The 27,449-nt window shown below is 52.8% G+C and overlaps 1 protein-coding gene across 2 annotated transcripts; it reads left to right on the top strand.

Moving 5' to 3' along the window:
- Positions 1 to 8,648: 8,648 nt before the first annotated feature.
- Positions 8,649 to 27,426, top strand: CUNH6orf132 (chromosome unknown C6orf132 homolog). Of its 2 annotated transcripts, XR_015705698.1 has the most exons (7): positions 8,649 to 8,866; positions 13,639 to 13,754; positions 18,387 to 18,462; positions 18,811 to 21,748; positions 22,119 to 22,457; positions 26,286 to 26,490; positions 27,010 to 27,426. XR_015705698.1 is itself a non-coding variant. In XM_087761920.1 (5 exons), exons 1-5 carry the CDS (start codon positions 8,722 to 8,724, stop codon positions 22,219 to 22,221), a joined length of 3,378 nt encoding a protein of 1,125 aa, XP_087618046.1. In that variant the 5' UTR covers positions 8,649 to 8,721; the 3' UTR covers positions 22,222 to 25,580. The 2 variants fall into 2 exon arrangements, 1 of the variants encoding a protein (XP_087618046.1); XM_087761920.1 differs by lacking the exons at positions 26,286 to 26,490; positions 27,010 to 27,426 and having other exon boundaries at positions 22,119 to 25,580.
- The last annotated feature ends 23 nt before the right edge of the window (positions 27,427 to 27,449 follow it).

Below are 27,449 nucleotides of genomic sequence, written 5' to 3'. Positions count from 1 at the left end.
CTCCACACCAAGTGCTGGTCACTTTGCAGCCAAAAATGGATGTTTTCTGAAATTCGAGGGCTTTCTTTTAAATTCTGCTTCTTGCCTTTAAAGTCCAAATGTACCCAGCACTGCAGGGATCACAGTATCAGGAAAAAACAAACCGCCTTGTGTGCGGGCCGTGCCGATTCAGTGTTGGTGGTGAGGGACACAAAAGACACCTCTCCCCAGGAAAAATCAAAAGCACAAAACCCTCTTTGGCCAAGAGGGTGACATTTAAGTACCCAGCAAATCCCTCGCCGGCCAATGAGGCTCAGGGGGGCGATGGGCTCCTGCCAGGCATTAAGAGTTCAGGGTTAAAATAGAAAGGAGGTAAAATGGGAAAGTCTCGCAGATTATAGGCCCAGCAGGAGATTATGAGGGGGGAATTTTCTCCATGATGGTGTAATCTCCTAATCCACTTCATTTATGATTTTGTGGGGGGACACGAGCAATAACTTTTGCACCAAAATCAGAGTAAGAAGAAAGAGAGAAAACCAGCTGGAAGTCTCTGTGCTGTTACTGTCTTTTTGGTCTCCCTTAGCCTCGCTCGGGCTGGAGGATTTCCAGACGGGGCTGTCAATTTGAGCCTGAAATTCAGGGAGGGGGACGTGCCATTTCAGCTCCTATGAGAGATGCTATATGAGGGTAAATTTAGTGTGCTAAGACAAACATAAAAACAGAATTGCTTTGAATGGCAAAGCTTTAAGTGCTTTAAATGCAGACACCAGCTGCTACGATGACCTTCTCCCGGGGAAGCTCCCTCTCCACCCGTGCTCAGTCTCTCTGGTCCCACCAGTCCCGCACGCGGCACATCCCGGGAGCGCCCTGGCCGCTGCCTTACCACAACTCGGCTGGCGCCAGGGGAGTTGAATGCAGCTTCGATTTTCATTTATGATGAATTACCATGAAAAATTCTCCATGTAAATACGACCAAACCCAATGTTGTTTTTACGCCAATGCACAGCATTCAGAGAAGGACTGGGAGATAAAAAAGTATATCCTCAGAAAGTAGCACGGGCCAGGTCCTCCACCGGTAATGAAATGGATGTCACTACTGGATCTCTACCCGCAGAGAGTCTGTCCTATAACACTTACTTTTTTTTACCTGACAACTTTAAGACAAAGAGCCCAATTTTTATGTGTTGCAGAACTCGGCATTGCTTGTTCACTGAAGCCAGTTAGGAATAACTCTGCTAAAGCAGGTGGCATTACACAAGCATAAAGCAGTTATGAAAAAGGAATTAGATCGAGGAACGCTAATTGGATGTGCTAATCCTGCGCTTGCCAGCAGCAGCAGGCACAGGTCCCTGCTGCGCACAGCACCTGCGAGCAAGGTGAGCCTTCAGCGGGTGCCCGGGGCTCCGACCCACCCACCAAAGGGGCCACGGCTGGGATGGCCTGGCCTGGAGCACAGAGAGGGGTTGCAATATTGAGGTATTCATTAATAGCAGAAAGATTGCGTATTAAATGTGGATACAGGCTCGCCGACTGTTTCAAGAAGTACTTGCTAACGGTGCATCCAGTTCTCCAGAACGGGCAATGCAAAAGCTGAACCATTTTACGCTGCCTTCTGGAGAAGAGCTGCAGGGATGTGCCGCCTGAATTTCAGCTCCAATTACTATCTCATTTCTGAGTGCCACAAATGAAACATGCTTTTCCATTCACTAAGAAAAATACTTCGCCCGTGTCTAGGAAAGCCTAGTGAAAGAAGATGTCCTTTCAAAGAAGGAGCAGAACTTAGGCTCAGCCAAAGAAGCTGCCAAAACCTTTCCAGGTTTTGCAGCATGTGCTAAGGCCAGGCTTGTGCAGGCGAGCCTGGCTGGGTGGCCATTCACGCAGTGCCGTGCACTGCTGACACCCAGTGCCTCCGTGTAAGCAGTTGGCAATAAACGACAGGACAAGTTGGACTGGGTTTTTAGAGCAAGATCCACACTGCCTGTTTTTCTGGGGAGCAGTGACACAGCCTCACCACCCCTTCCTCGGCCCCCACGTTCACTGCTGGTCGTCACTCAGACGCTCAATGGGATGCTGAAGTCGCACTGGTCGCTGGTTTCATTGCTTGGGCTTTATTGCTCTCAATACGGCTTTGTGCCCAGGATGGGTCTCCATTTCACAATGTTTGTACTCGGGACGTCCATCACCTTCCTGGTGTGATCGGTGTCGCGGTGGTAGCGGTACCCGCAGGTTGGCTTCTGCGCAGTGTAGAAGGGGCTGTACGAGTTGGAGCAACTTGGTCTGTAGAAGAGAAACTTGAAGGAGTTGGGCTGACGGCCCCCAAAATGGGTGACAAAAGGAATGAAGTGAGCGGCCAAAGGCTGGTCCCTGTGGTGATCTGCTGGAGACTGCTGGCTCGTGGGGATGGGCGGCGTGCGAGAGACCTCCTGCATCACTTTGCTCTCCTCCATTCCCTTTGGTCTCTTGCGGTCTTCGCCAGGGGCTTCTGGTGTTTTAGTCACCTGTGGAGCAAAAGTGCCAGACAAATGCATTGCAATTGCCCCCACACTTTGCCATCCTCTTCAGTGCTTAAGGCCCCGACGCAAGAGTTGTGTACTGGTGACCAAAAAGCAGCAAGTTAAACAAACCAGGAGAGCTTGGGGAGTGCCAGCCTGCTTACACTTGCTGCAAGGGCAGTCAATACGCAGTATAAATTCTGAGAAGTCAGGTATTTACGTTTCTTTAGCTAAAAATCTAAGGTGGTGTTACTTAAAGAGAAAGTGAGTTTAAAATCAAATGATGTACTGGAAATATGGAAGCGACTTAGTGAAACTAAGCCAAAGCATACTGAGGGAACGCACATGAGGAGACTTGAAGGACTTGATTCTCTCCTGACTTGCATTTCAGCTGGTTATTTGTAACAGGGCAGAGTGAATATAAAGTGCTACCCAGTTTCTGATGTTCCCGCTGTCGGTCTGACCTGGCTCACTTTCATCGCTTTTGGGGGATACTACGTTTTCCTTCTGTGTTTGGCACAGTGGAGCCCTGGCCCCAGATCAGGGTCTCAATTATAATAGCTATAAATGACAGCAATACATGCTCCTTGTAAAGTCTTCACCAAACCACAGCCATGGCAAACCAGCCATGAAAATGGTTCAACCCAGTCCAACCCACAAGACGCAATGGGGCGTATCAGTGATGACAGAACCATAACACTGGCCTTTACAAACACAGCCTGGGCCATCAGCCCAGCGGGCTCCTGGCCGCTCTGCAGGTACCCTGCACCTTGTACTGCCATGCTAATTGCTCTTGCCATAACTCTATGTGGATTTTTTGCCCCCCAGAAACATGAAAGGAAAACGAGGGTTGTTGACTCTTGTGAGGCGAGGTCTTCCTTGTCATCAGCTGGGTCACATTTCTAAAGTCTTGGAGCAAAGCCAGCGCCATCACCCGTACGCAGGGCGCGGGGGACCAAGGGCTGCAGAAGCAGCCCGTTTTGCCTGTGTATTTGCACGAACCCTTTGCAGAGGAGGTGGTGTGGATGTGTGCCCCAGGACACACCTGGGGCTGACTTGTCACCCATGGCTGCTCCCAGGCTGTGCTTGACTGCGGAAGTATTTCTGCTGCTGTTATTTAACCATGACTCAGTTATCTTGTTTTCATTGATGACACCTCTGTGCTAATGGAAACTGGCTCTTCCCCCAGTAATTATCCGATTTACTCCTGGGTGTCCTAAATAAACGCTTTGCTGTCTGGCTTTATTTTTAACCTTGTAAAGAGGTTTCCGTGATGCCCCGGCTTACTTGGTGCTCTATTTCTGTTCCCTGTAGCTGGCTCTGAACACTGGCTCCTAAACCTAGTAGGAGGGGGAAACCCACAAATTGTTTAGAAATCTCCTTAAAGCCTTTGAGGGAAATGAGCAGATCCCCACGGGTTCACCGCCTCGTTTTGTCACTCCTTTCCCCAGTACAGCCACCTGCCAGATGCTTGGAAGGCTCTGCTGCTGGAGCTCAGGCCAAGTGTTACTTCAGCAGTTGCTGCCACAAGGAAATGTCAGGCCATGTTTTCCACAGGGGATAAAACAATGGGATTTTGACTCCTGAAGAGCAGATTTTGTACCACTGCAGTCATTTCAGTGTGGTTTGTGTATCCCTGCTCTGAACACACTTGGATTTGTTCAGAAATGATTATATTCGCATACATGCATGATTATAGCTCATGACCTTTCTCGCTTTGGAAGATAAGAGACAAGTACGCACATGACTGCTGCTGCCACTGCATCCACCCAGCAGGGAGGCATTGATGTTATTAAAGCAGTGCATTTGGGGTGTGGAGGTGAGGCTGTAGCTACTTTGAAAACCCAGCTGCTAAGTCACGTAGATGTTTTTGAGATGTGCGAGCCTCGCATGTGCTTGGCGATAGAGGGCTGGCAGTCATTTCCAGTGACGGGCAGGATACCGTGCCAGCGAGCACTGAGCTTTCGGCTTTGCTCTTGCGATGGGGTTCGTCTGCCCTGGGGGATCCTGCTCCTCCTCTGGAGCGTCTAAATCTTGGCAGAAACGCCCTTCATGCCCAGGTGAGCGCGCCTGCTTACGTGATCACTGCCTTTGAGGGGAAGCACCAGGTCAATGTCCACAGCGCTATTTATGGCACTGCCAGGGCTCCGTGCCTGAACTGAGAGTCCCACATAATCTTATTGCATCCAGTCATATGTTTAGAGATCCCCAATCCCTCCCAAATTGTCTGTTGTCTCTCAAAAAAGATCCCCACAGGTGGGGTCACAGACTGACTTCGGTAATCAAGAAAGCACGAAGGGGTCAGACGTCCACCCCAGATGAGGCGTTCCCTGGGCGGCTGCCGGAGCCCTGCCTGGCTGCTGGTGCTGCCCGTCCTGCCCCTGCGCTGCTGCCACCCCCATGGCTTTGCAGCGGGGAGTCCCCACTCCTGCGGATCCCCGCTTGTCCCTGCGGAGCCATCCCAGGCTACCATGTGCGGTTTGCTCCGAGCCCTCAGCAGCCACGGGGGCAAAGCCGGCTGACGGCAGTGCAGCCGGGATTTGCGCAGCAGGGGAGGGACGATGCATCAAACCGACACCACCAGGACCCTTTTGTCCCAGCCACCCCTCAGGGCGAGGGTCTTCCAGCCCCCTGCCCGCAGGAAGGGGACACGGCGAGCGGGAGTCCCTCCTGCCAAACCGTGAGTCCAGGGCTCCCACCTGCGAGGTCATCTCCCCGGCGGGGACCCCGGCACGCGCGGCCGTCTGGGGTGGAGGCTGGAGGCAGCGCTGTCGGGGTGGGCAGTGCCAGCTGCCAGGGCCATCGGGGCCATTGTGACCACCGGGGTGTCACCAGGGTGGTGGCTGTCATAGGGGTGCCCAGGCCGAGCAGGGCTCCTCAGGCAGAGGGTGCGGAGGAGCACAGGGGCTCAGCCATGGAGATGAGGAGAGTGCTGTTTCTCCTGGCCTGCTGGGACAGGGGAAGAGCCGCACCCGATGGGAACCGCTGCTGCTGCCCGTCCAGCCAGAGCACTGCGGGGTGCTCTGCTGGCCCTGCCACCCCCACCGAAATATGGCCTTGGCAGTGCAGACCCGCTCACCCCTACAGACACAAGCTTCTTCTCTTTCCACGGGTGCAGCTTGCTGTTCTGCAGCCACGCAGGAGGGTTTCTCCTCCCGTCCCTCCCTCCCTCCCTCCTCCGGGTCCGGCTGGGGAGCTGCACAAGCACTTTGCACACCTGCGAGCGTGGCAGGGAAAGATCTGCATCTGCAGGGTGCAGCTCCTCGCGCTGATGCAAAGGCAGATTGTTCTGGGGTGTTTACCCATATTAGGATCAAAGGCAGCCTCACACTGTGGTGTGTTACATCAGAGCCCTGCTCACATGGCTATTTCTGTGCCATAAAATCTGCTGGCGATCTTCCAAGTGCTTTCCCGTGCTTTGCGCCCAGCCCGGCCCTCCTGTCCCTTTAGCTGTGCGGCCTCTATCGCTCAGGAGATCGCGGCGAGCGGCAGTCGTCCGCCCTTAAAAACACAGCCGTGCCACCAAACTGGGCATCTTCTCTGCATCTTTTGAGCTTGCACTTTGCAGACGTCAGCCCACCCAGCACCACACCTAGCACGCTCTTCTTGCTAATCCTGAGCTTTTTCTGGTCTTCTGGGGGGAGGTCCATGCTTTACTGGGAGGTGGAAGGTGAAGAACGAATATTTTTCATCTGGAACAAATAAACGGGAGTGTGCACATGAGCTCTTGCAGAATTGTTTAGCAGCTTGTGTTCACTGGGATAAAAAATTCACCTCCAACACACATGCCTTCATGTTGTGAGGATTATGTTTTCCTACGCTCACCACCCAGGGTGAGGCCAACCCATCGCTGGTGGGGTGGCGGGGGTACGGCTCACTGCCCCGGATCTCACGGGCGCTGCTCCGGAGCCCCCCCGCCCCTGCCCCCGGGCAGAGGAACACCGCGGGAGCAGCTCAGGGAGCTGAATCACACTTTCCCGTCCCGCAGAGCGTTGCAGCAGCCGTGTGGCCCCTTTGAAGTCTCTTTGGTGTAATGACATTTTGTGGGACGCCTTCGTGCAGGAGGCCAGGCTTTCTCATTCCACGGGATTTTATTGGCTTCCCTTTGTAAAATAGTTCCTCTTCTCCTTCCCCTTTGCCTTGACTTTGTTTCCCTGTATGTTCCGTTCAGTTTGTTCAGTCAAAGACTGTGAATACCAGCGAGCACGTGAGCCTTGCCTGTCTTGCAAAGATATTCATAGAATCATAGAATACCAGGTTGGAAGGGACCTCAGGGATCATCTGGTCCAACCTTTCTATTGTGTCCTTTGTCTTTCCAGTGGTGAATGGGGCCTTCATTTCATCTGGTTTCTGCTTTCGAGAGGTGCCAGTGCATTTTCTTTAAATGTCTGGGGCTCAGCTAGATGGGTTCCTGCACAGAGCTGCCTCCAGCTCCACTCTCCCCGGAGGAACGTTGTTTCACAGTTTCCATCCTATTACCACTCTTATCTGCAGGCAAGACTATCCCTTTGACTGCGATCTCGGCTAATGTCCCTGCGGTGCGTTCCCCGTGCACTGAGCTCAGGCCGTGCAGGAGTCACGCTCGTGCAGACGTTTGCAGGGTTGTTTCCTTTCCCCGTCTCACACAAACAGCAGTTAAGATAACTGTCAGAAAGGGTGCGAGCCCCACTAATTGCAGGCCTTGTGCACGGCACAGAGCCGTCCCTTCGGCATCACCTGCTGCTCCAGAGCGGATCTCAGGAGCTCCCAGCTGGGAAGAGGCGTCCGACCAGCTGGATGGAGCTGCACGGCTGCAGACCAGGCTGAATTCTCTGAAAACTGTCTTAAATAATTATAACCCCCACATTACAACCACAGTATTGAATCCAGGTGGTATGACATTTTAACTCTCCTTTTCTTTCCCCCTTTTTGCCATTCATGTTAATTCACTTTATTTAAGTGCTGCCTGACAATTTATACCTTGATTTTCCTTTTGAAATATCATAACAGTACTCATTTTTCATTGTTCCCAGGTGATTTAATCTGTTGCCCTAATTTGCACTTTGTGGCAAGAAAAGGAGGTGAAAAGCGTAATTTCAAAGTGATTAAATAAGTGATGTTTATCACTGAAGAAAGAAATCTGTATCATTTTGACCCTCAAAATGTGGTGGAAATAGAGATAGGTATAAGACAGGATGACCTTACCCTCAAGCCGTGTTTCAGAGTTAATGTTTTGACAGCTATTTTGGGTTTAAAGTTCTCCAGAAATCCCAGCATTTATTAATAACCAATGTTACTCATTAACTCTCAGTTTTAACTTGTATGACACAGAAAATTGTTGGCACTGCTAGACACTTGCCGTTGTACCCGAGACAAGAAATGATTTGGGGTCAAGTCCCACTGTCTTTAAGCTTTTGTACCCAAAAAATCCCAAAGCCTAATACACACAGGCCGCATTGGACAGGCAGACGTTTCTGGCAGTGCACGGTCCCCCTGAAGCCAGCAGGGATCCGCACAGGGGCTCGGATGCGAGGAGGAGGGGAGTTTTACCACTTAGTGAGGCACCTCCTAAACCCTCGGTGCTAATTTGCTTTCTCGTGTACACTCAGCAGAGCGAAAGGATTACAGTTCAGCTTCCCCGGGCTTGGGCTGACATTTCCTTGTATTGCAAGGACACCTGCAGATCTCAGACAGGGACTTCAGGTCCCAACGCGCTGAGCAAGGGGGTACGCAGAAAGTCTTGGGGCAGGGGAGCCCAGCCCTCGGTCAGGACTGCAGCAGCAGGCGAAGGAACAGGTAAACACAGGAGACAGCGAGAGAAAGATCCAAACTCCCAAACCGCAACGTTCAGTATGCGACCAACTTGAAAAGACTGATTGACAGTTTGCGTTGGGTTGGGGTTTTTTAAGCGGAATCGGGTGTTCGGCGACATTCACCCCGCTGACCCTGGAGGGTGCCTCGTCCCCCCCGCTCCCCCAGCAGCGGGAAGGGGCTGACACCCAGCCCCAGCCCCGCTCCCGCAGCCGCACGGGGACCCCGGGCCCCTCGGCGGGGCCGCGCCGGGAGCTCAGCCCCGGGGGACCCCCCGCCCCCGCCGGGCGGGAGGAGCTGGGCGGCCCGGGGCTCCCGGGGCGGCGGGAGGCACCTGGGCGGAGGGAGCGGCGGAAGGTGGAGCCCGGCCCCGCCCCGCCAGCGGCCCCGGCCCTCGCCCGCCTGCCGCGGCGGGGATGCCCGGTGAGGAGCGCGGCGGGCAGCGCCAGGCTCCGCCAGGATGAAGAAGCATCACTCGGTGCAGGGCACCTTCAGCCGCCTCTTCGGGAAGCGCCAGGCCAGCCCCGCCGCCGCTTCCCTCTTCGCTACCAACCCGCCCTGGATCTTCACGCAGGAGGTGACCTCGGACAGCGCGGGTGGCACCGGTCAGTGCCTCCCCTCTGCCGCCGGGGCTCGCTGGGGAGCTCCGGAGCGGGCGGTGGGAGCTCTGTGCGCGGCCAGGGGTGACCGGGGCGGCCGGGACGGGGCCGGGCCCGGCGGGCGAGGGGGTCGGCCGGGGCCGGGGGGCGGCCGGGGCTCGTCCACCGCCCGCTTGGGCAGCTCCGGCGGGCGTTTGGTCGGGCCGGGTTCCGAAAGCGCGGGTTTAAACCTGGGCTCCGGGCTCGCGGCTGGAGCGAAGCCCCGGGCCGCTGGGGAAGGCGCGAAGGCTCCGCACCGGCGGGGCCAGAGTCCGCTGCGGGGAGCTGAACTGGAGTAAAGCAGGCTGCTAAATAGTCGAGAACCTGTTTTATTGCTCCCAGTAGCTCTTTCCCACGCCATGTTTGATCTGCTCCTTCCCAGGTTTTCGTTATTTACTTGTAAACCTGTTTCTTGAAGGGCTGTGTGCGAGGGGGGAGTCCAGGGTTGCATATTCCCCAGGATTTATTTGTATTTCTTTGTGGTTTTAATTGCAATACTGTGCCCTGGAGGCTCATGTAGGAGGGAGCCAAATTAACAGTAATGGAGCCAGGTAGATAAAAGATAGCAGTTTGTGGATGAAGTTTGGTGGCTGTAAGATTCCAATAAACACTTCCAAGCTTAGAAATGGAAGCGCCGCTTGCTGAGCTGTGCGATGTGAAGCGGTGTCCATTAAAGTTATTGCAAGGTGGCTACACCCTGAAGGCCAAGCTGCTGAAACTAAGATAAAATGAAAATGTGATGGAGAGTTTCGTGCAACTCTTGAACACAAAAGGAAAATTGCTGATTTCTAACTGTCGTAAATCCGAGGAGGATTCAAGCCTCCCTCTGATGTGGTTTGGATTTAAAAAAAAAAAAAAAAAAGTCGCTGTGTCTGCTTATTACAAGCCTGATTTCCGTGGCTGCAATTGCAGCACAAAGGCATTCCTTTCAGGTGGGGAACTGCTGCGTGGATCAGCTTGCAAAGTAAAAGCCAGGAGTCCTTGAAATCTGAGCGTAAATAAAGGCTGTTGAATCACTCCTTAGCATCCTCTTGGCATTTATCTCATTAATTTGTGTAGAGTAGCGTGACACACAGAAGCTGAGTGACCATGTTCGGACTAACGTGTGCTGAGGTGTGGGCTCGTCGCGAGGAACGGCCTGCTCCCACAGCCAAGCAATCCAAGGGGCAGATTCTGTTGTATCCTGACTTCCACAGTGCCACGCTCTTACCCAGTGAAGCCCCATCCCTGGCCCTGTTTCTTGAATATTTGCTGCGTAGCTTCATGCCATCGCTGCTGCCAAAAGGAGTCCACTGCTTCTGCTGATCCCCACCTTAGTTTTTCATACAAAGTAAACACAAGTTAAGCAATGTGGAATGGGTGTAGGTTTGCGTGGCGCTGACTCAGAGATTCCTGAACGCAGTGACTGATGCCGCCTCCTCGCTGTGAGCTGTGGATACCCCGGCGTCAAACCTGCTACGCCTACTCCAGGTGATGCAACCCCGAAGTAGGAAGAAGTGCCATTACCTGTGTGGCAGATGATTGCTTATTTTATTTCCCATGACTGAGAGGACACAAACGTCTCCAGAATGGGTTGAATGTCAAAAAGTGGCCAAAGCGTAGTTGGGGCCAGCCGCTTCTGACAGCCTCCGAAGGCGTTTCCTGATCCCTCCTTCCAGGAAACGAAGCTGGCGGAGCACAGGTCTTACTGGTGACAGGCTCTTAGCAGGCAAGTCCTGTTTATCTAGCAAAGAAAACACAACTACAAGCACTTCATTTTACTTTAATTAAATGCATTCAGGTTAGCGATGCTTAGTAATCTAGGATCAAAGACCTTGTGATCTTTAATCCAGTTTCTCACTGAGTTTACCTAGTGTCTTGTTTAATATAAAACTGTCATCGCTTCAAGTCTCTGAACGACTCTATCGCTGTTCCACAAAGCTGCCTGAATCAAAACTCTCATGTTGCACTGGCCTTAGTTCTTGCTGCTTACTCGCTGAATGTGGGGTCACCCAAGGGGTTATGTGAAAATGATAATAAATTGCTGGCATCTCTGCCGTCCTCGGGACTGCAGCAGCTCCTCCTTTGCGCTTGGGCCCCTGACAGGCGGGGAAGTGTTAAGCTGGTGGTAAGACCTCGCTAACTGGAGTGCAGGCTGATTAGTATTTTGAAAGCTGAAGAAAATGTCCTTTTTGTAAAAATTCCCTTGTAGTGGCAGAAGTTTGGGATAAGGGAAAGGAAGTCGTGACTGACCGTAAGGACGGTGATAGGATGATGGATGCTCCTGGGTGTATCCCAGGGTAACTTGTGGTGGAGTGGGTGGGAGAAAGGAAAAGCTTACATGCTTGCTGGACTCAGTGGCATGTCTCAAGGTTATGCGGAATTCATCTGCCTCCAAACCCATAACTTCAGCAGAGGCTGTGGTAGCTCCTGCCCAGCCCCTGGCGTGGTCAGGTTCTTCATTCCAGGTGTTCATGCAAGTGCTTTTATTCTCTGGGAATACACGCACAAGCATTTGCCCTCCTCTTTTTTTTTTTTTTTTTTTCCTTCACTAAACCCGTGTAAGGCTCTGTTTCCTTGGGATCTTCTTGCCTCATCTCTGCCTGTCCAAGTAGGGCTGAGACTTAGTGACAACCACAGCTAGATGCCATGGCAGTCTGTGATGGGCTGGGGACCCCGGTCATCGGTTCCACCCGCACGGGCTGAGTCCAGCAGCGTACGGAGGGCACGGGCTGTGCCTCGGGCCAGCGAGGGGCCGTGCGGGAGCGGGGACGCTCGAGAGGCAGCGGGGATGCTGGCTGGGGTTGTGGCAGCGGCCGGTTGCTTGCACAGTCTCGGTCAGGGACTCCGGGGTGCAGCGGGCTCCTCGGGCGGGCAGTCCCGCTTCAGCAACTGCTGCCCGTGGGTTTCGGAGGCTTAGAAATGCAGCCCAGCCCCTTTGCCTGTGTGTGGAGCTTACACAGCCTTCACCTTTCTGCTCCTTGGCTTTTAATGGCTGTGCGATACTTGACAGAAACTGTTTCTGTGCTTCACGCTTTAGCGCGGGGTCGGGTTTGAGGACTGCTTCCAAACTTTTTTTGGGAGGGGGGGGAAAAAAAAGCGTCATTTACTTCTTGGTGTTTGTGTTTTGGTGCGGAGGGGGAGGTTGTTTGCTTCTTCCTTCTCACTGAAACCACTATCGAAATCTCTTCGGTGGGAACACTCCTGCAGTTTTCTCTCTGATCACAGCCGTTTTGCTCACTTTCCCCCTCCTTCGTCGAAACCCTCATATTTTCTTTAATGTTGATCTCCTTGGCTACAAGTTATTTGTGTATCTCCTTCCAGCCAAGGTGGGGCTTACATGCTTCAGTGCTTCTGCTTGTTAATTCATGCTGTTAATCAGACACAAAGAACGTAATTAAACTAATTTTATGGGCTTTATTCACTGTCAGAAATAAACCGGCCCAAAAGGTGTGGTTCAAGGTAAAAGCACAGGGCTGGGAACCAGGAGTACCTGACGGCTTCTCCTGCTTGTACCACCAGGGCTCTGGGACTGCCTTCTGCCGTAGCGTCTCCATTCGTGGTGGTATTTCGTGGGAAGACATTCAGAGCGTTTCTCCGTAAGGCAGGCTGAAGCGTGGAAGTGTTGTGGCAAGCACGACTTGTCCTCCAGTGCCAACTGCATCAGGGGTCAGAAACAAATTGCTCCAGCAGCGTGCAGAAGGATGCTGCGGGCGCTGGTGGTGGCCGTCCACAGCAGGGAGAGCGGCTGTGGCACCTCCCTGCCGCTGCCCTCAGCTGCTGGCAGCAAAACACGGAAGGGGAAAAACCTCCTTGGGAAGCCCCTGCGTGTCCCGTTTCCATCGCTGTGGCCGAGTGGCGCAGCGAGGCGTTCCCCTCCGCTCGCCCCGGTCCTGCTTGGCACAAGCCAGCGCGAATCCCAAGGGACGGTGCGAATCCCAAGGGACGGAGCCGCTGCCAGCGGGCAGCCGGGGTCAGGGACGCCTCCGCTGTCCCTCTCCGCTGCATAAATGACGGGGACCTGTAGTCGTGATAGGGCTGAGTGAAGAACCTGTAATTAACTCTGCACTTTGATGCAACTGCTCTGTCCATGGAGCGGTCGACGGGCGAGGAAGGGCAGTAGCTCGCTCTCTGCAGTCGGCGTGGTTGGTGGTTAGGCTCTGCTGCTGCCTCCCCCCGCCACTCCAGCCGCTGACGGATAGGCCAAGATTGGATCCTGCCCGTGCTTACGAGCTGGCTTGTGTCACCTCTGTGGGCCCTGGGCCCACCTCCTGCTCTCCTGGGGGTTGGAGCCTCGTGGTGCTGTAAAGAGCTGATCCCGTTGCTCCTGAAGCATTTTCCTTCCCTAAACGTAATGTGGGTGGGGAGTGCATTGAGCGCTTATGCTAACTTTTGACCCTCCTGAGGTAAATTTAAGTTAGCTACTATTAGAAATAAGCCTTTCGGAATAAACTTGACATCTGTGCTCTTTAAACTCCAGCATCTGGAGCTCTGGGAAGGGACTCTGCACCTTGTGGGTGTGTGGCAGGGCTGCCAGTGCCTGCCCGGGGGTCCCGCTCACCTGGGACCTTTCTCCTCCCATCTTCAACTTAGCTCCAAAACACCCAGATACTCCTCAGAATCCGATGGGTTTTGCTCATTCCTGGGAGCTGATACAGCAAATTCTTCACAGTGCCTTTTAAAATTAGGTGGTATCCAGTGTTGTTTTTCCTGTTACCTCGAATGCGGTGCTGCTGCTAACAGTCTTCTCTTCCCCTCAGGTGATGTGATTGAAGTGTACTATGGTGACAATCGCTTTGGGACAGTGACTGACTCAGGCACAGCAACGCTTAAACCTCGTCCGAGAGTCCGGCCGCTGCTGACTTTCCTACCCCTTGTGAGTATCCAGCTCGCCGCTGGGATTCCTTACAGCAGTGCGTGTAACCAGTGCCCAGAACCAGCTGGGCTGGCTGCTGCTCTCATCCTCTACCCGAGGGAAGAAAAGAAATGAGAAGCAAAGCCACTCTGTAATGAAGCTGGATACGAGGGATTAGGAGGTGATCTGAGTTCAAGGCTTGTGTTGGACATAGGCAAGATACTCAGGCGAGAGACGTAAGCCTCATCAGACTTGTATTTTCAATTAAAAAAAAAAATTGCTGAGCATGTAGATGATAGATCTGGCTTGCACTGCATTTCATCTAACCGCTACTGGCAGTATCTCTCTCTGGATCGGGCATGTTGCCGGAGAGAGCAATAGCAAAACTGCGTCCTGTTTACAGCGGAGGAATGGGGAGGCAATGCAGCAGGTGTCTGGGCAGAGGCTGATTTTCCAATCTCTGTATGAGGAAAACCATTCCCTGCAGAGCTACCGCTGCTGGAGCAGCAAGTGCCAACGCAGCTGGACCCAGAGGTGGCTTTAACCCAGCTGGGACGCCCCTGCTGCCCCCAGAAGCCATACATGGCCACTGCTGGCTTCGATGCTCCAATGCTGCGTGTCCTGAGCAAGCTTTCCTCCCCCATGTAATGCACTTTTCCAAAGGTCTTATCCCCAAAAGAGTACAGCGAAGCGCGTGATTGCTCAGAGGTATTTTGGAGATGGCAATAGCCAAATCTGAAGTGCTACATGCAGGTCACTGAAGGTCACTTAAGACAGTGAAGCACTTAAAAGCCCTTGGTCTCGACAAGGACATCCTCTCTGAGAGCAAGGGATGTTTTTCCTCGTACATCCTCATCCTTTGGAGCAGCAGTCACCTTCAGCAGAAAATGGGCTGGTCTGCTGTCACCTGGGTGCCATTAGGAGTTAATGGGGTTGTCGGGTGTCACTTGGAGGACAACTGGGGGCAGGAGGGAGTTTATTTATCTATTTGAGAGCATAATTAGGAAGTTATGGGGTTACACAGGTTCTACAAAGGGGTTGTGCCCTCTGTGATGCCTTCCAAAAGATCACAACTGGATGAAAAATCTCGCCTGGGCTCTGAGTCGAGTAACGGTAGGACTGGTGCCTGAGCAACTCCTCTCCGTAGTACAGGCTTGGGCGTGCGACCATAGCTGGCACTCCATATTGCCAGGTTTTTAGAGTGCAACTGGCCTTTTGCATCTTTTTAGAGCTTTCAAATGCTTTACTAGTGGAAGTGTATGTGGTGGAGGAATAAACAGCACAAATGTCCCTGGGATAAATACTAAGGGCTGTCACCCCAGCCATGGTGCTTTCCTGCTGCCCGCAGAGGCACAGCTGGCTCTGGGGCTTTTTTCCCCTCAATTGCCCTTGTGAGGGTCCCTCTCACTGTGCCTCTCTTCCAAGAGTAACAGGTTTAACTGAAGGATTTAGTAGGAATAAGCAACGTTTTTTAAGGACCAGTCTGTTTTGGATATTTGCATTATTTTGATTAGATTTGATTATGATTTCATTTGGCACAGACGCTCCTGCTGCCACATACATACTTGCACTGGGCTCTTCTGCAGCTCCAACCTTAACCCTTTCTTTCCACCCACCCGCTCTCCTGCTCGGGGCAGGGGGAGGCTGAGAAGCAGCTGCCTGCCTGGCTGTGAGTCAGGAGGGTGCACACACCCTGCCCGGCAGCCGGGCCCGCCGGGCTTCGTGTGCCTGTGCGCTTGGCAGCTCTCCTGGCACCGAGCAGCTTCCTTCCCCCCGAGCCCCTGGCCCTCGGCTGTGCTGCCAAGCGAGCCGAGTTGCAGCAGGGATTGCAGGAGAGGGGGCTTCACTGCCTGCCTCCTGGGCACCACCACATCCCCCGGCCCACCCGGCTTCCCAGGTGCTGCCGGTGCGGGCAGAGCTTTGGCATCCTGGGGGAATAAATTCCTTTAGTTAACCACCAAACTTCTCTAGCTCTGCTTCAAAACAAGGAGTTTGGGGGTAGCTTTTCATATTTGGAGAAATCCTTGGCCTCTCTGAGACCCCAGGATGCTAAGCAGTTTTATTTTGGTGCATTTTTTGTAACATGCAGCCTTAAACCTACTTCATTTCATGGGTGGGAAACGTGGGCTCCCGAGAGACCAGGGGAGCTGGGGACCATGAGGACAGGCAGGCTCCCCTTCGCTGGGGACAGGGGGTATCTCACTCTGTTCCAGCGCTGAAGAGCGATTCCTGGTGGTTACAGTGAAAGCTCGCCTCAGCGGGATCCTTGGCACACACAAATCCGATTCAGGTACCACAAACTGGAAATGCCGGTTCCTGGCGCACCGCCCCGAGCGCAGCAGCCTGCTCTGAATCAGCTGGAGGTTTGCTGGGCTGGGCACACCCCTAGCAAACACCGGAGAGGGAAACAATCTTTCTAGTCATCTCTGGAGACTGGCAGCGTACTGGAGATGCTTTCCATTTTAGAGGCCAGCTCATGACGTGAGGATGGGTGGTTTTTGAGAGAGATGCTGAGCATTAGCAACTGCAACAAAAATTTTTGATGTGAAACAGGCTTGCCCAGTTTTTAGGACCTGTTGAAATGACATGTCCAAAATTACTACTCGTTTATGAAATGTGGACTCTGTTTCCTCCGGCTTTGCATAGATCTCTTCCGACTGCCATTCCCTTTCTATTCCTGCCCAAACATGTGATGCGTATGTTGCTTTTAATTCAGTGCCCAGACATCTTTGTTTCCCCGTAAATGAGCAGGTATCCTCAGTGTGCTCTGGAGACTGGCAGCAGTGAATTTCCATAGCGAATGGGAACTGCTGGGTTTTTTTTCTTTGTGTTTTTTGGTATCTCATTGCTCCGGACAGTTTCATTATGGGCTGGTGAAGTGCCTCCGTTAGCCTTTGTCTTCCCTCTGGCTTTCAGCTGAAGTTAAGGATCTTTCCTCTGTGTTGTACTGTATCTTTGGGACCAGTAGAGAAGCCTTAGATGAGGCTATAAGGCTCACCTAATCTGATGTTTTGCCACTAACAGATCTGTCCTAATGCCTTAGCAGACCTTGGCTTCTCGGTCAGCACCAAGTTGTCTGATCAGGTGTGCAGTCCCAGGAATGTGAATTCCCACTCACTCTCTCGTGGCTCACCAGTAACTGGCTCATTCCCTTGTGGTTATAGAGGATCTTTGGTCATCTGCAGGGTGATGGACTTTGCAAGCAAAGCGTGGGTATTTTCTTATTATTTTGTCAAAAGCTGGGGGATTTCAGGGCTCTTGTGAAGGAGCCCAGGCTGCTGCTGTTAAAGTCGGCTCTGCCCCAGCAGCTCCTACGTTCCTGAACCCCGCCACCCGAGGCAGCGTGCAGTGTTAATGTGCTGTCTGAGCCCGGGATGGGGCTGGCTGTATAAACCAGCTTGACCTTTGATCAAGAAGACTTTGGAATCCTATCGCAATCTCTTGTAAAAATAGCGATAATGCCAGTGAAAGGCAAAGGACATGGGCTCAGTCATTGACTAGGCTTTTGTATGCAGAGAACCACTTCGCTGAGCGGTGCAGGCTGATGGTGGGATAACCTTTCCTTTGCACAAGGGGCTGTTAACAGGTAATGCAAACAGCTGCCTGGGGTGAGTAGGAGCGCAACAGGGTGGACCCTGGAGCCTGGGAACAGGGATGTATGTCCCTGACCACTGCCCATGGGTTTGTGAGCTCCTGCGGCTCAAGGAGCGTTATTTCCTTGCTACGGGTCTCTCCCAAGGCTGGTATGTGAAAGCCCAGTCTGCTGCTTCAGTTGCTTACATCTGTGCTGACGGCCTGATTCAGCATCCGTTTGTGTTTCGGCCGTGGGTGCATTAGCGTACGTTTCACGAGCAGCTCCAGTCCCTCTGCAGAGCGATGGTAGCAGTGAGTCACTCGGGAAAGGAGAGGCTTTCTGCTTCTGGCAGGCGCGTGAGGCAGGAGCCCTGGTCAGCCTCCAGGTGAGTCAACGTGCCGTGAATATCTCACAGTGGGTGGCTGTAATTATCCAAAGTGCCCTGGCTGTAAGCATCCTCGCAAACGTGTAGGCTGCTAAATTGCATGGTCCTGTACCAGCTAAATGCACTGCCGAGTTCTCAGCATGAATGTAAAGGGAGTAATTGAGAGTGAAACACAAACCACACAAGTAGCAGTTTTCCCCAGAGTGTTCAGATATGCTGGTGCCAGTTTCCCAAAAAGCTGGAGGTCTGTCTGTGAGTTCAGCGCGGTGTGTACGTGACTGCAGCGTGGGCTGGCAGTGCTTGCTGGAGAGCAATACCCACAAAACCAGTGGGAGCTATTAAATTTGAGTGGTACGTGAATGGTGAGAAACTAGTGCTGCTGGTCTTGGGCTGGGGAGCCCTAAGCTTGGATGTGAAAGAGCCGTGCTCCTCTCCAGCCCCTCTGCACCTGGCAAGTGCAGGGGAATTGTGTCCATGGCTTGTGCCACCTCGATCACTTCACTCGTCCCCTTAAAGCCTGTCAACAGCAGCTACCACAGGGACCTCCATGTCTCGGAAATGGCCCTGGATCCCAGCAGGCCCCTGTTGGCATGGACGAATTACCAGCTATACAGGCTAGGGCCTGCTTGTCAGCACTTTGCTCTGATACCCTGGGCGTAAAACTAAACCAGCTCCGTTTTGTCCACTATTGCAGAATGCCCAAGAACCCCATGGGGTGGCTGTGCCAACACCCTCGGTGCCAGAAGACTTTGAGGAAAAAGCAGCTCTTGGTAAGGGATCTTCTCTGCTGAGCCCTTGACTGGCGCTAAGTGCTCAGCAGTACCGTGCCCGCGGGGAAGGAAGCGTGTGTCTATCAAGCTCTGGAGCGGACAGTCTGATCATGAGATTTTTTTCATGTTAAAATAGAGTCTACTATTAATATTTTTTTTTAAGTCATTGAAAATGAATTAATTTCTAAGGGGTGAGGCATAGTGGCTGTTACAGTTCAGCAAGCTTTAGACAGCTGCTGAGGAAAATAAACAGGCTTCCTAGGAGGACAGCTGGCCGGGGCGATGCGAGCCATCACAGTGCTGACTGCAAAGGTGCTCACACTGCTGTGCTTTCGCTCTTCCTTGCAGGCTCCAGCTCCCAGGTCAATGGGAACTACCGAATGTACAGCTCGGTGGGGGACCTGCGCCCACAGGCTCTCGAGGGGGATGACCTGGATGAAGACATCCCTCCACCGCCATCGGTACCCCCACCACCCCCTCCAACGGCACCGGCACCCGCACCTGTGCCACCACCTCCAGCCTCGCCGGTCCCTCCACCACCTGAAATGCTGCCTCCACCACCACCACCGCCACCACCTGAGATGGTGCCGCCACCTCCTGCCATGGCACCTCCGCCACCTCCAGCCTCTGCCCTGTCCTCCCCTGGCACACCGGCTCCTCCAGACTTCATCCCACCAGCCCCTCCAGGTGTCCCGCCAGGTGCCTCGCCGCTCAGCCGGGCCCCGGCACCTTTCACCACCGGCATCTCCAAGTGGAAGTCCGAGACGGTGCTGAACACGAGGCAGGTGGATGCCGAGGGGCCACTCTGCCCTGCTGAGGCTGGGGTGCCGGCTGCCCCTGGCCCGAAGGAGAGCCTGCAGCCCAAGCACTGCCCCGAGCCCCACCTCACCTTCCCCAGGTCCTTCAAGGTGCCCCCACCAGCTCCAGCCCGGTCCTCCTCCATCCCCATGCAGGAGAGCCAGCCCATTCGGCAGGAGCCCTTCGCCAAGCAGCCTCACGCCCGGCCTCCCCTCCCACCCTGCTTCACCATAAGACCCGCGGCCAAGGCTCACGCAGGAGGAGAACCCGAGCAAAGAAATTCCCCGCTGAGACAGGCTGTCCTGAAGCCGGCTGTGCCGACTCCCCCACCACTGAGCCCCAAGCCAGGTCCAGGGCTCAGCCAAGGGACGAATCCTGCTGGTCGCCGATCCCCGCTGCCAGGCTCCGAGATGGAGAAGGTTCCCCAGCTGAAAACAGCTGAGAGAGACTCTTCTCCAAAATCCGAATCTCTCTCTGCAAATGACCTAGACCTCCCCCCTCCGGACTACCCGACCTGCGAGGATGACTGGAGGGATGCCAGCAACCTGAGCAGGCTGCGGCATGAGCTCTCGGCCCTCCTGTGCTCCCCACGGAGGGAGGAGAGGCCGCTGGAGAAGCCAGCTGCTCCCCGGCCCGCAGGCGGTGATACTGACCATGCTGGCAGCCGTGGGCCCAGTCTCAATGGGCCCCAACTCGCCGGACCTGCTGGGAAGGATGTGCAGTTACCCGGGAAGGATGCACGGTTACCCATGGGAGGGGAGAGCGAGAAGAAAGAGGTGCCCAGCGCCTCCCCCAGTGCCAAGGGGGGCTCTCCCAGCACAGCGCTCCCTGCTCCAGAGAGCAACCCTGCTGCGCAGACCCGCAGCGTGATGACAATCAGGAACGAGCTGGAGGCTGTGCTGTCCCTGAAGAAAGAAGGGAAACCTGCCCTGGGGCTTGGCAGCCAGAAGCAGGGCACTGAGGATGGCGGCAGCACCCCACGTGTGAGAAAGAGCCCCCCTGACCTGAGGAAGAGCCCCCCTGACCCGGGTGACTCAGTGCTGCCAAAACTGGCTCCAAGCCCGCTCCCAGCACCAGCAGCTGCCGTGGAGAAGGATGAGATGGGGCACAAGGACCATCCCGCTCCTGCTGCTAGCAAGGCCACAGAGAACTTGACCCCTGCTCCCGGGTCCCTTGACAGCAGCGTGAGCCCCCCAGACCCACCTCGGGGACCGGCGGAGGAGCCCCCTGCTCCCACTTCCCCCTCACCCCCCATTTCTCCCACACAGAGCCCAGCACCACAGCCCAACACAGCCATCTTCCAGTACAAAGTGCACCAGGCTGGGGCCAGCTCAGCCGAACCACCCTGCGCCTCGAGCTCGGCCGAACCACCCTGCCCCACAAGCTTGGTCAAGAGCCCGCCAGGCACCTCAGGAGCGGGGCAAGAGGAGGTGCTGATCCACCCAGTGACGGGCGAGCGGGTGGAGCGGGGCTCCCCCATGGCGCTGCTCCTGGCAGCCCGGCAGCGTGCCCAGCGGGGCCGGCAGGGTGGTGAGGTGGGAGCCGCGCCGCGGGCGAAGCCGCCCCTGAAACTTGGCAGTGCTTCATCAGACACCGTCTCCACCACCTTCTACCGCCATGAGTCCAAGCCCTACTCCTTCACCGTGGTGCCCCGGCCGCCCGTGGCGAGTACAGCGGGGTCAGGACGGAGCAAACCGTCCTTCTCCAGCTCCTCGGAGCAGGGCCGGGACGTGCGGGCAGTGGGTGAGGCTCAGCCCCAGAGCCTCCCCGGGCACCGGCGGGCCACTGCCTCCAGCCTGCTGCGGGGCCTCCTCGAGTCCGGGCAGCCGAACCAGCCTGGCCCGCCTGGCCATGGCATACCCAGGGAGGAGGAGAATGGGGAGACAGCGCTGGACTACGGAATTATCCCCCCGCCCCCGGAGTTCAGCAACGAGGTGGACAAGGCCGAGGGGCCCCTCCCAAGTCAGGAGGAGAACCGCAAGTGCCCCAGCTTCCCTGACAGCAGCCGGGGCTCGGAGGCACCGCGGTATTTCAGGTGGCCTGGCTATAGCCGTGTCTACGGGGTCAGCCATGAGATGCCAGCCCCGCTGCCCTCAGAGAAGAACAGGAGGAACGGCGATTTCACGCCCCAGTACCCAGACTACAGCAGCTCCGCCGGTTACTTCAGCCGCTGCCCGAACCCCCGCCCGCTGATCAAGAAGCGCCTGTACGTCTCTGAGCCCGACAGCTCCTACCCCCGGGCAGCCGCAGCGCCCCGGGGCACAGGTGCCCTCTCCTCCTACGGCCCCGGGGGGTACAGCTCCCCGGCCGGGGAGGGGGTCCGCCGCCTCGGCTCTGCCCACAGGAACGGCCCCACGAGCACGCAGGGCAGGCGGACATCCATCGATGCTGCTGGGAAAGCCACGCCGTACGGCAGTGCCGGGGCTGACGCCAAGTATAAGGGGCAGAATGGGGATTTCTTGCCCACCAGTGTGGTGGCAGCCAGCAGGTACATGTCTCCCCTGAGCTGACCCCTTCCCTGTCCTGTGTGTCCCTTTGATTTGAAGGAGAGGAGGGCTGGGCCCTGGGCTGGCCCCAGAGCAGTGCAGAGGCCCTAGAGGAGTCGTTGCCCCTTGGCTTGTGCAGTGCCTTGGCTGTGCTCGCTCCTGGCCATGGCAGTGGCATGGCTCCTCCCCGGTCCCAGCCATAACCCTGGCACCCATCGCCCGCTCCTCCCTGTGCCTCCCTGAACGCAGATGCGAGGCAACAAAATTCACCTTGCTCCGCTATAAAAAAAGTCAAATATATAATTGCAATATTGAATAAAAACAAAGGGTTTCCTTGGCTTTCAGTGATTCTCCACTCTGTTTTCCCTCCAGACCTGCCCACGGCAGCTCGCAGTTTGGCGGACCCAGCAACACCTTCACAGTCAGGCCTGGGGCGCGGCAGCCCATCTCCTACGCCTACCAGAGCGGCCACTGATAGCCTTGTCCGCAGGGCTGCTCCGCCGCCTTTGTCCGGCTGGGAAAGGGTGAGAAGGCGCCTGGGCTGCTCATCTCCTTCTCGGCGGGCACCAGGGACGGTCCCAACCTGGCCAGCAAACACAGTGCTTGAAACTACTGATGGAGGAGGCGGGGAGTGAACCTGGGACTTGGACTCTTCTCAAAAGACTGTCATGGAGAATAGTTACTACAGAGGACAGGCTGATGTCTTGTTACGTGAGCAAACATGGTTTTCCTTCTTCAATTCCCCCCCCCCCCCCGCCCCGTATTATTTTCAAAATTGCAGCCTGATAGGTCTTCTAAGAAAGCCAAAAGCATCCTTAGTTCTCTTTGAGGAGCATCACCACTGGAGAGATTGTTTTCAGTTTGTTTTTTTTAATTGATTTAAATCCAACATGCTTGGGAGTAGGGAGAGACCAAGTGGGAGATGTGCATAACGGAAGCAAGCCAGTGTATAGCTAAACGTAGGGGAATTAAAATAAAAACGTGAGGCCAATGGGATAGAAATAGAGTTTAGGATAGATCCTAACCTCTTCTGTCCCCACCTCCTTCAACAGCCTTGAGCAAATCAATTATGCCGATGCCTTAAAAACAGCTCCTGGCTTTCAGCGCCTGTCCTGCCGAGGCGGGGGCAGCTCTGCCGCAAAGGTCTGCGCCCCTTCTCCAGGGAGCCGCCGCGGGGGGCAGCAGCTTCGGGAGCACGGGCCCTTGCTTTCCTGTGCCTTTTGGTCACTGTAAGTGCTTCTGTTGGTCGTTATTCCTCATGGAGAGGCTGTGAGGCCTGGATCGATGGCTGTAAAGCACTTTGGAGACGTAAGACTTTGAGGGAGACTTACTTAATACTTCAAGCAATCCTTTTCCTTTATCAGCTGGTGGGTGTCAGCAACTCACCAAGGTGCTGTGCTGGTGGTGCTTTCCTCGAGGGGTCTCTTGCCCCTTCATACCCACATAAACCCCACCTCTAAAAGCTAAGCCATGGTGTCCTTATGAACTGTTATACTGAGATTTGGCTTCAGTTTGTCTGCTAAGCAGCTAAATTTCGGTGCGGTTGTAGAGTATTCGGTGCTCCTGGTGTGTGGAACAGCTGCAGCGCCATAGCGAAGGGACCTGGCTCCCGCCATTTCCATAAGCGCTTGTCTGGGCGCCTGTCCCGGCTTCCCACCAGTGCCGCTCCGAAGGAGCCAGTGATGGCCGTGCGCTTGGGTGGGAGAGACGAGTAGCCTTAAAGAGAGTATTTTATACTACAGAGCGAGCAATACAGTCTCACGATAGGTGACCAAAGTTTTGAATGGCCAACTTCCTGAAATTAGAAATACATAAATCTTCCTCATAGGTAAACTTGCTGAAAATCACTGTAAGATAAGTGTAAAAACTTGTAGAGAATGTTTTCTAATCACTGACAAACTAAAAGCACTTTGAGACATTAGTCTACTTTTATGGAACGCACTTTCTATTTTCAGTACTATACAATATCATTAGTTCCACTCCAGCTTATCCGGTGTTGCACACACGTGTGTGCGTGTGTGCAGGTCAGCAGTTTTTGCTCTACAGTTCAACTGAAAACTCAGTGACAAATTTTCCTTGACGGTGGAATTTTCAAAAGAGTTTTCTTGATATTAATGTCATGTTGTTGACGTTCTGCGTTTTATGTCATTTCCAACTTTACCTAGTAATTTAACTGCTGTTTCAAATATTGCAGCAGCTTCAAAGTATTCTGAACTTTACTTTGCTGTGAATAAAAATGAAAACGCAAATACCGTAATTGGTCTAATAGCTAATTCAAACGGCATTTTTATGCCAGTAAGTCGCAGTGACTTGGAAGATTTCCAGACATGCTCACTCCAGCCAGTACTGAAGTAACATGCTTTAAATATCTGGGTGTTGGTTTTTAAAAAATGTTTATGGAGAAAAGTGGCTATGGAGTAACTCCCTGGGTATTTAAGTGTGCCAGTGCCATGTAGGATAGCCCCCCCCCCCCCAACATGGAAGTTTCTCCGTGCGAGGAGCATCTTGAGGATTCTTATTTATCTATGGAAGTAAAGCCATGATCCTGGCTGAGTGGCTTCAGGGTCACGTCTTAGTATTGGATGAAGTTTCACCAGTTTAACTTGAAATAAAACAAAGCAGCCTCTCTGGTAATATTGCAAGCTAATTGTTTCTTCTTCCCGATACTTTTTTTTTTTTTTTTTTTTAATAATAAGGTATAACTGCAAATTACTTCTCAAAAGCAGCTTTAAATTTAAAGGCTTGTTGGGAGACTTGAGCCTTCAAGGCTGACTTTGCCCAGAAACGGTCTGTGTGCAATTTTCCCCTGCAAGAATTCTCCTAAATTTGAGTGTATCCACAACACAAGTTTTGGGATTTGCTTTGGGTTTTTTTTTGGGCAAAATGTGAAACTCCAATGGTGGCACTTGCTTTGAATTTCACATTCACTATTTCACCCAGACATGCAATTCATATGTAGTTGTAATATGGTGTTATATAGTGTGGAGTGTCTTGTTTCTAGCAGACGTGTATTTGTTTATATTAAATATTAGAAGCATGATAATGTAAGTCAGTTTTATGAAATAGCCATTATTCATTCAAAGAACACCCATTCTGGGAATGCATAGTGGACTAAGCTAAACTAAATCAGGTAGGACTCTGCTCACAGTTGTAAAACTGGTTAGCATGAATGTTTTAAGCAGTGGAACTATTCTATTCTTTAAACACTTTGGGCTAGCACTGCTTCTTTTGAATACATTAAGCAAAATTCTAGTATTTCAGTAACAACCAGCCATTGATGCTGGGGCCACTGGGAACTGTTTGTGTTACAAAGAAACCACTGTCAGAGCTGTTGGCAGCAAGCACTTGCGGAGTTAAATCCGTAATGAAGAGTAGTGAAGAGTGGGGACCCCTGGGCTGCAGGGATGGGGAAGCGCTCCCTCTTCCCGGGCCCGGTTGCTTTGTCAGGACAGCACGTAGATAAGCTCTACTCCGATTCCCATTTCTGCTCCTTCTCCCCAGCTCTGTTTCACTATATAAATTTAGTAATAGAAGAGGAAGAAACTGAGGGGTAGTAATGGAGCAAAGCAACCTACCTTATAGCCCAGTCTTAGTGCTGAAAGCAATCCTGAAGCCCGACAATGGAATTATTCTCACTTCAACCCTCTGATGCAGTTTGGTCATTCAAGTCTCGATACAACTTAAATAGATCCCCTGCAGCTGCCTCTTCCTCAAAAGTACCTGCTGATGTAGTATAACTGATAGCTTTACTTGTAAAGTGTCAAAGTCTCTTATTTATGAATGCCATTGAACACCAGCCTTCTTGCATTAAATGTGTCTGGACGTATTGTTTTATTACATGTGTGGTCTGACTTTATTTAGTATTGCTGAAGTGGTCCGTCTGCTGCAAGATCAAGATCTTTGCGTGTAAGATTAAAAGGACAGGAAAACATAGCTGAAACTGGCCTCAGCAACAGTCTGACTTTCAGCTTACCTCGGGCTTGGTCCAATTTCTGCTTTCCTCTTGTTGCTATAAACCCTGTGGCAATTTTAAGTGTTTTTAGAAGCCCGATGAAGGAATCGACGGGCAGCTCGCCCTAACTGCCCCGTCACTCTACAAACAGCCCTCACATCCAGCTGGTTAGGCAGGCTGGCAGAGGAGCTTGTGCAGTTCAGCCTGTGCTGCTTCTATAAATAGTTCTTGGTTTTGAGCTTTTCATTAGTAATGAAACTTGCATACTTATTTGCAAGTCCTAACTAGAATGTTGTCCTTAAAATTGAAAACGCAGTGTGAGCAATGCAAGCAGCAACATAAAAGACAGGCTTGTCTTCATAGTGGTTTATTCCCTCCAGTCCTCAAAATTGTGCTTGTTTGCATTCTCATCTCTTTAATCCAGCTTTGGCTACAGAACCAGGTTCTTTGGGAGGGAAGTGTGCACTGTGTATCTTGAAGCTTTTACTCTAGCCACAATGTATTTATAGAAGTGTCCCCAAACCTGAACGGCGTGTAGAGTAGGCCAGACAGTGTGGGCATACCGCAAACCCCAGAGAATTCTCCAGTTCCTTTGCAGACAGCTACAAAGCCAGCAAGCACTGATGTGGTATTGCCAGCATTTCTGCCCTGCTGCCCGCCTGTTGGCTGACTGTAATACAGCCTTGCTAGCAGCGGTGCCATCAACCAGGAGCCACGCTGAGACAACACGAGGGACTCCTAGATAAACTGTCGCTCTTCTGCGCTTCTCTTAGGATGGCAAAAAAACCAAGTGTAAGTGGCTAAAAAAAAAAAAAGTAGATACTCTTTAAAGAAATGTGCAAACGTTTTGGGGATGCTGCCTTGCCGCTTGTCAGCCTGGCAGCTGCTGCCCTCCTGTGGCAGAACATAAGCAGATGCTAAACCTTTGCCAGATGCTGACACATATTTTCTTTTTTTTTTGCGCTGCTACACTAGAAGTCTCTTAGCAATTGTAAAAGAGGATTAATAATATATCAGTAATGACCTGTTGTCCATCTAGGCTTCACCTTCCACCATTATGCGTTTTGCTATGGACTGTTGTGTTTTGCTCACGGGGTGGCAATGTGAGGAACTGCGCGTGGTTTAGTACTTGACATTTGAAACTTTTCTTTTTAGCTACGCACAATGGAAACCCTACTTCAAGTTTTGGAAGGAAAAGCTTCCTGAAAAGAAGCAGAACTTACAGCCTTGCACTAGTGCTGAAAAATCATAGTACCCTAGCATTAAACAGTAATATGGTGCACACTTATTTAAGAACGGTTTTAATTTCAGGGACTGAAATCACAACTTCACTTTAACTGCGTGAATGATCTCAGCTGGCTCCTCAACACTGCAGAAACGGCCCAGTCAAACTTATACCCAGTTACAAGTGAAAACTATGATTTATTTAAAAACTGTCTTCCACTTTTTCCAAGACAACTTTTTCACAAACAGCACGAGACCTGTTTCAGTTTCCAGTACACCATCAGAGGTCTGTAACAGGTAACTTTTTTGGTTGGTCGAGGGGTACTTTTGAGGAAACTTGTCAGTTTTTATAATTGTTTACCTTTTCCTTGTCATACACTGCTCTAGATCAGGAAGTCTGCTCTGTAAACACCTGTATGACATGGGAATTAAAAAAAGCAGCAAACGAGGTTTAAAAAGAGTATGAGAAAAGTACAGAGCCTGGGAAAGCTTAGTCTGCCTAAAAACTAATTGTGGCCTCTGCGTAA

Source organism: Nipponia nippon, unplaced genomic scaffold (assembly GCF_047370975.1).
Source record: "Nipponia nippon isolate SJK-2023a ecotype South Korea unplaced genomic scaffold, ASM4737097v1 scaffold_25, whole genome shotgun sequence".
Lineage (NCBI taxonomy): Eukaryota > Metazoa > Chordata > Aves > Pelecaniformes > Threskiornithidae > Nipponia > Nipponia nippon.
This window is presented reverse-complemented; position numbering and strand designations above follow the sequence as displayed.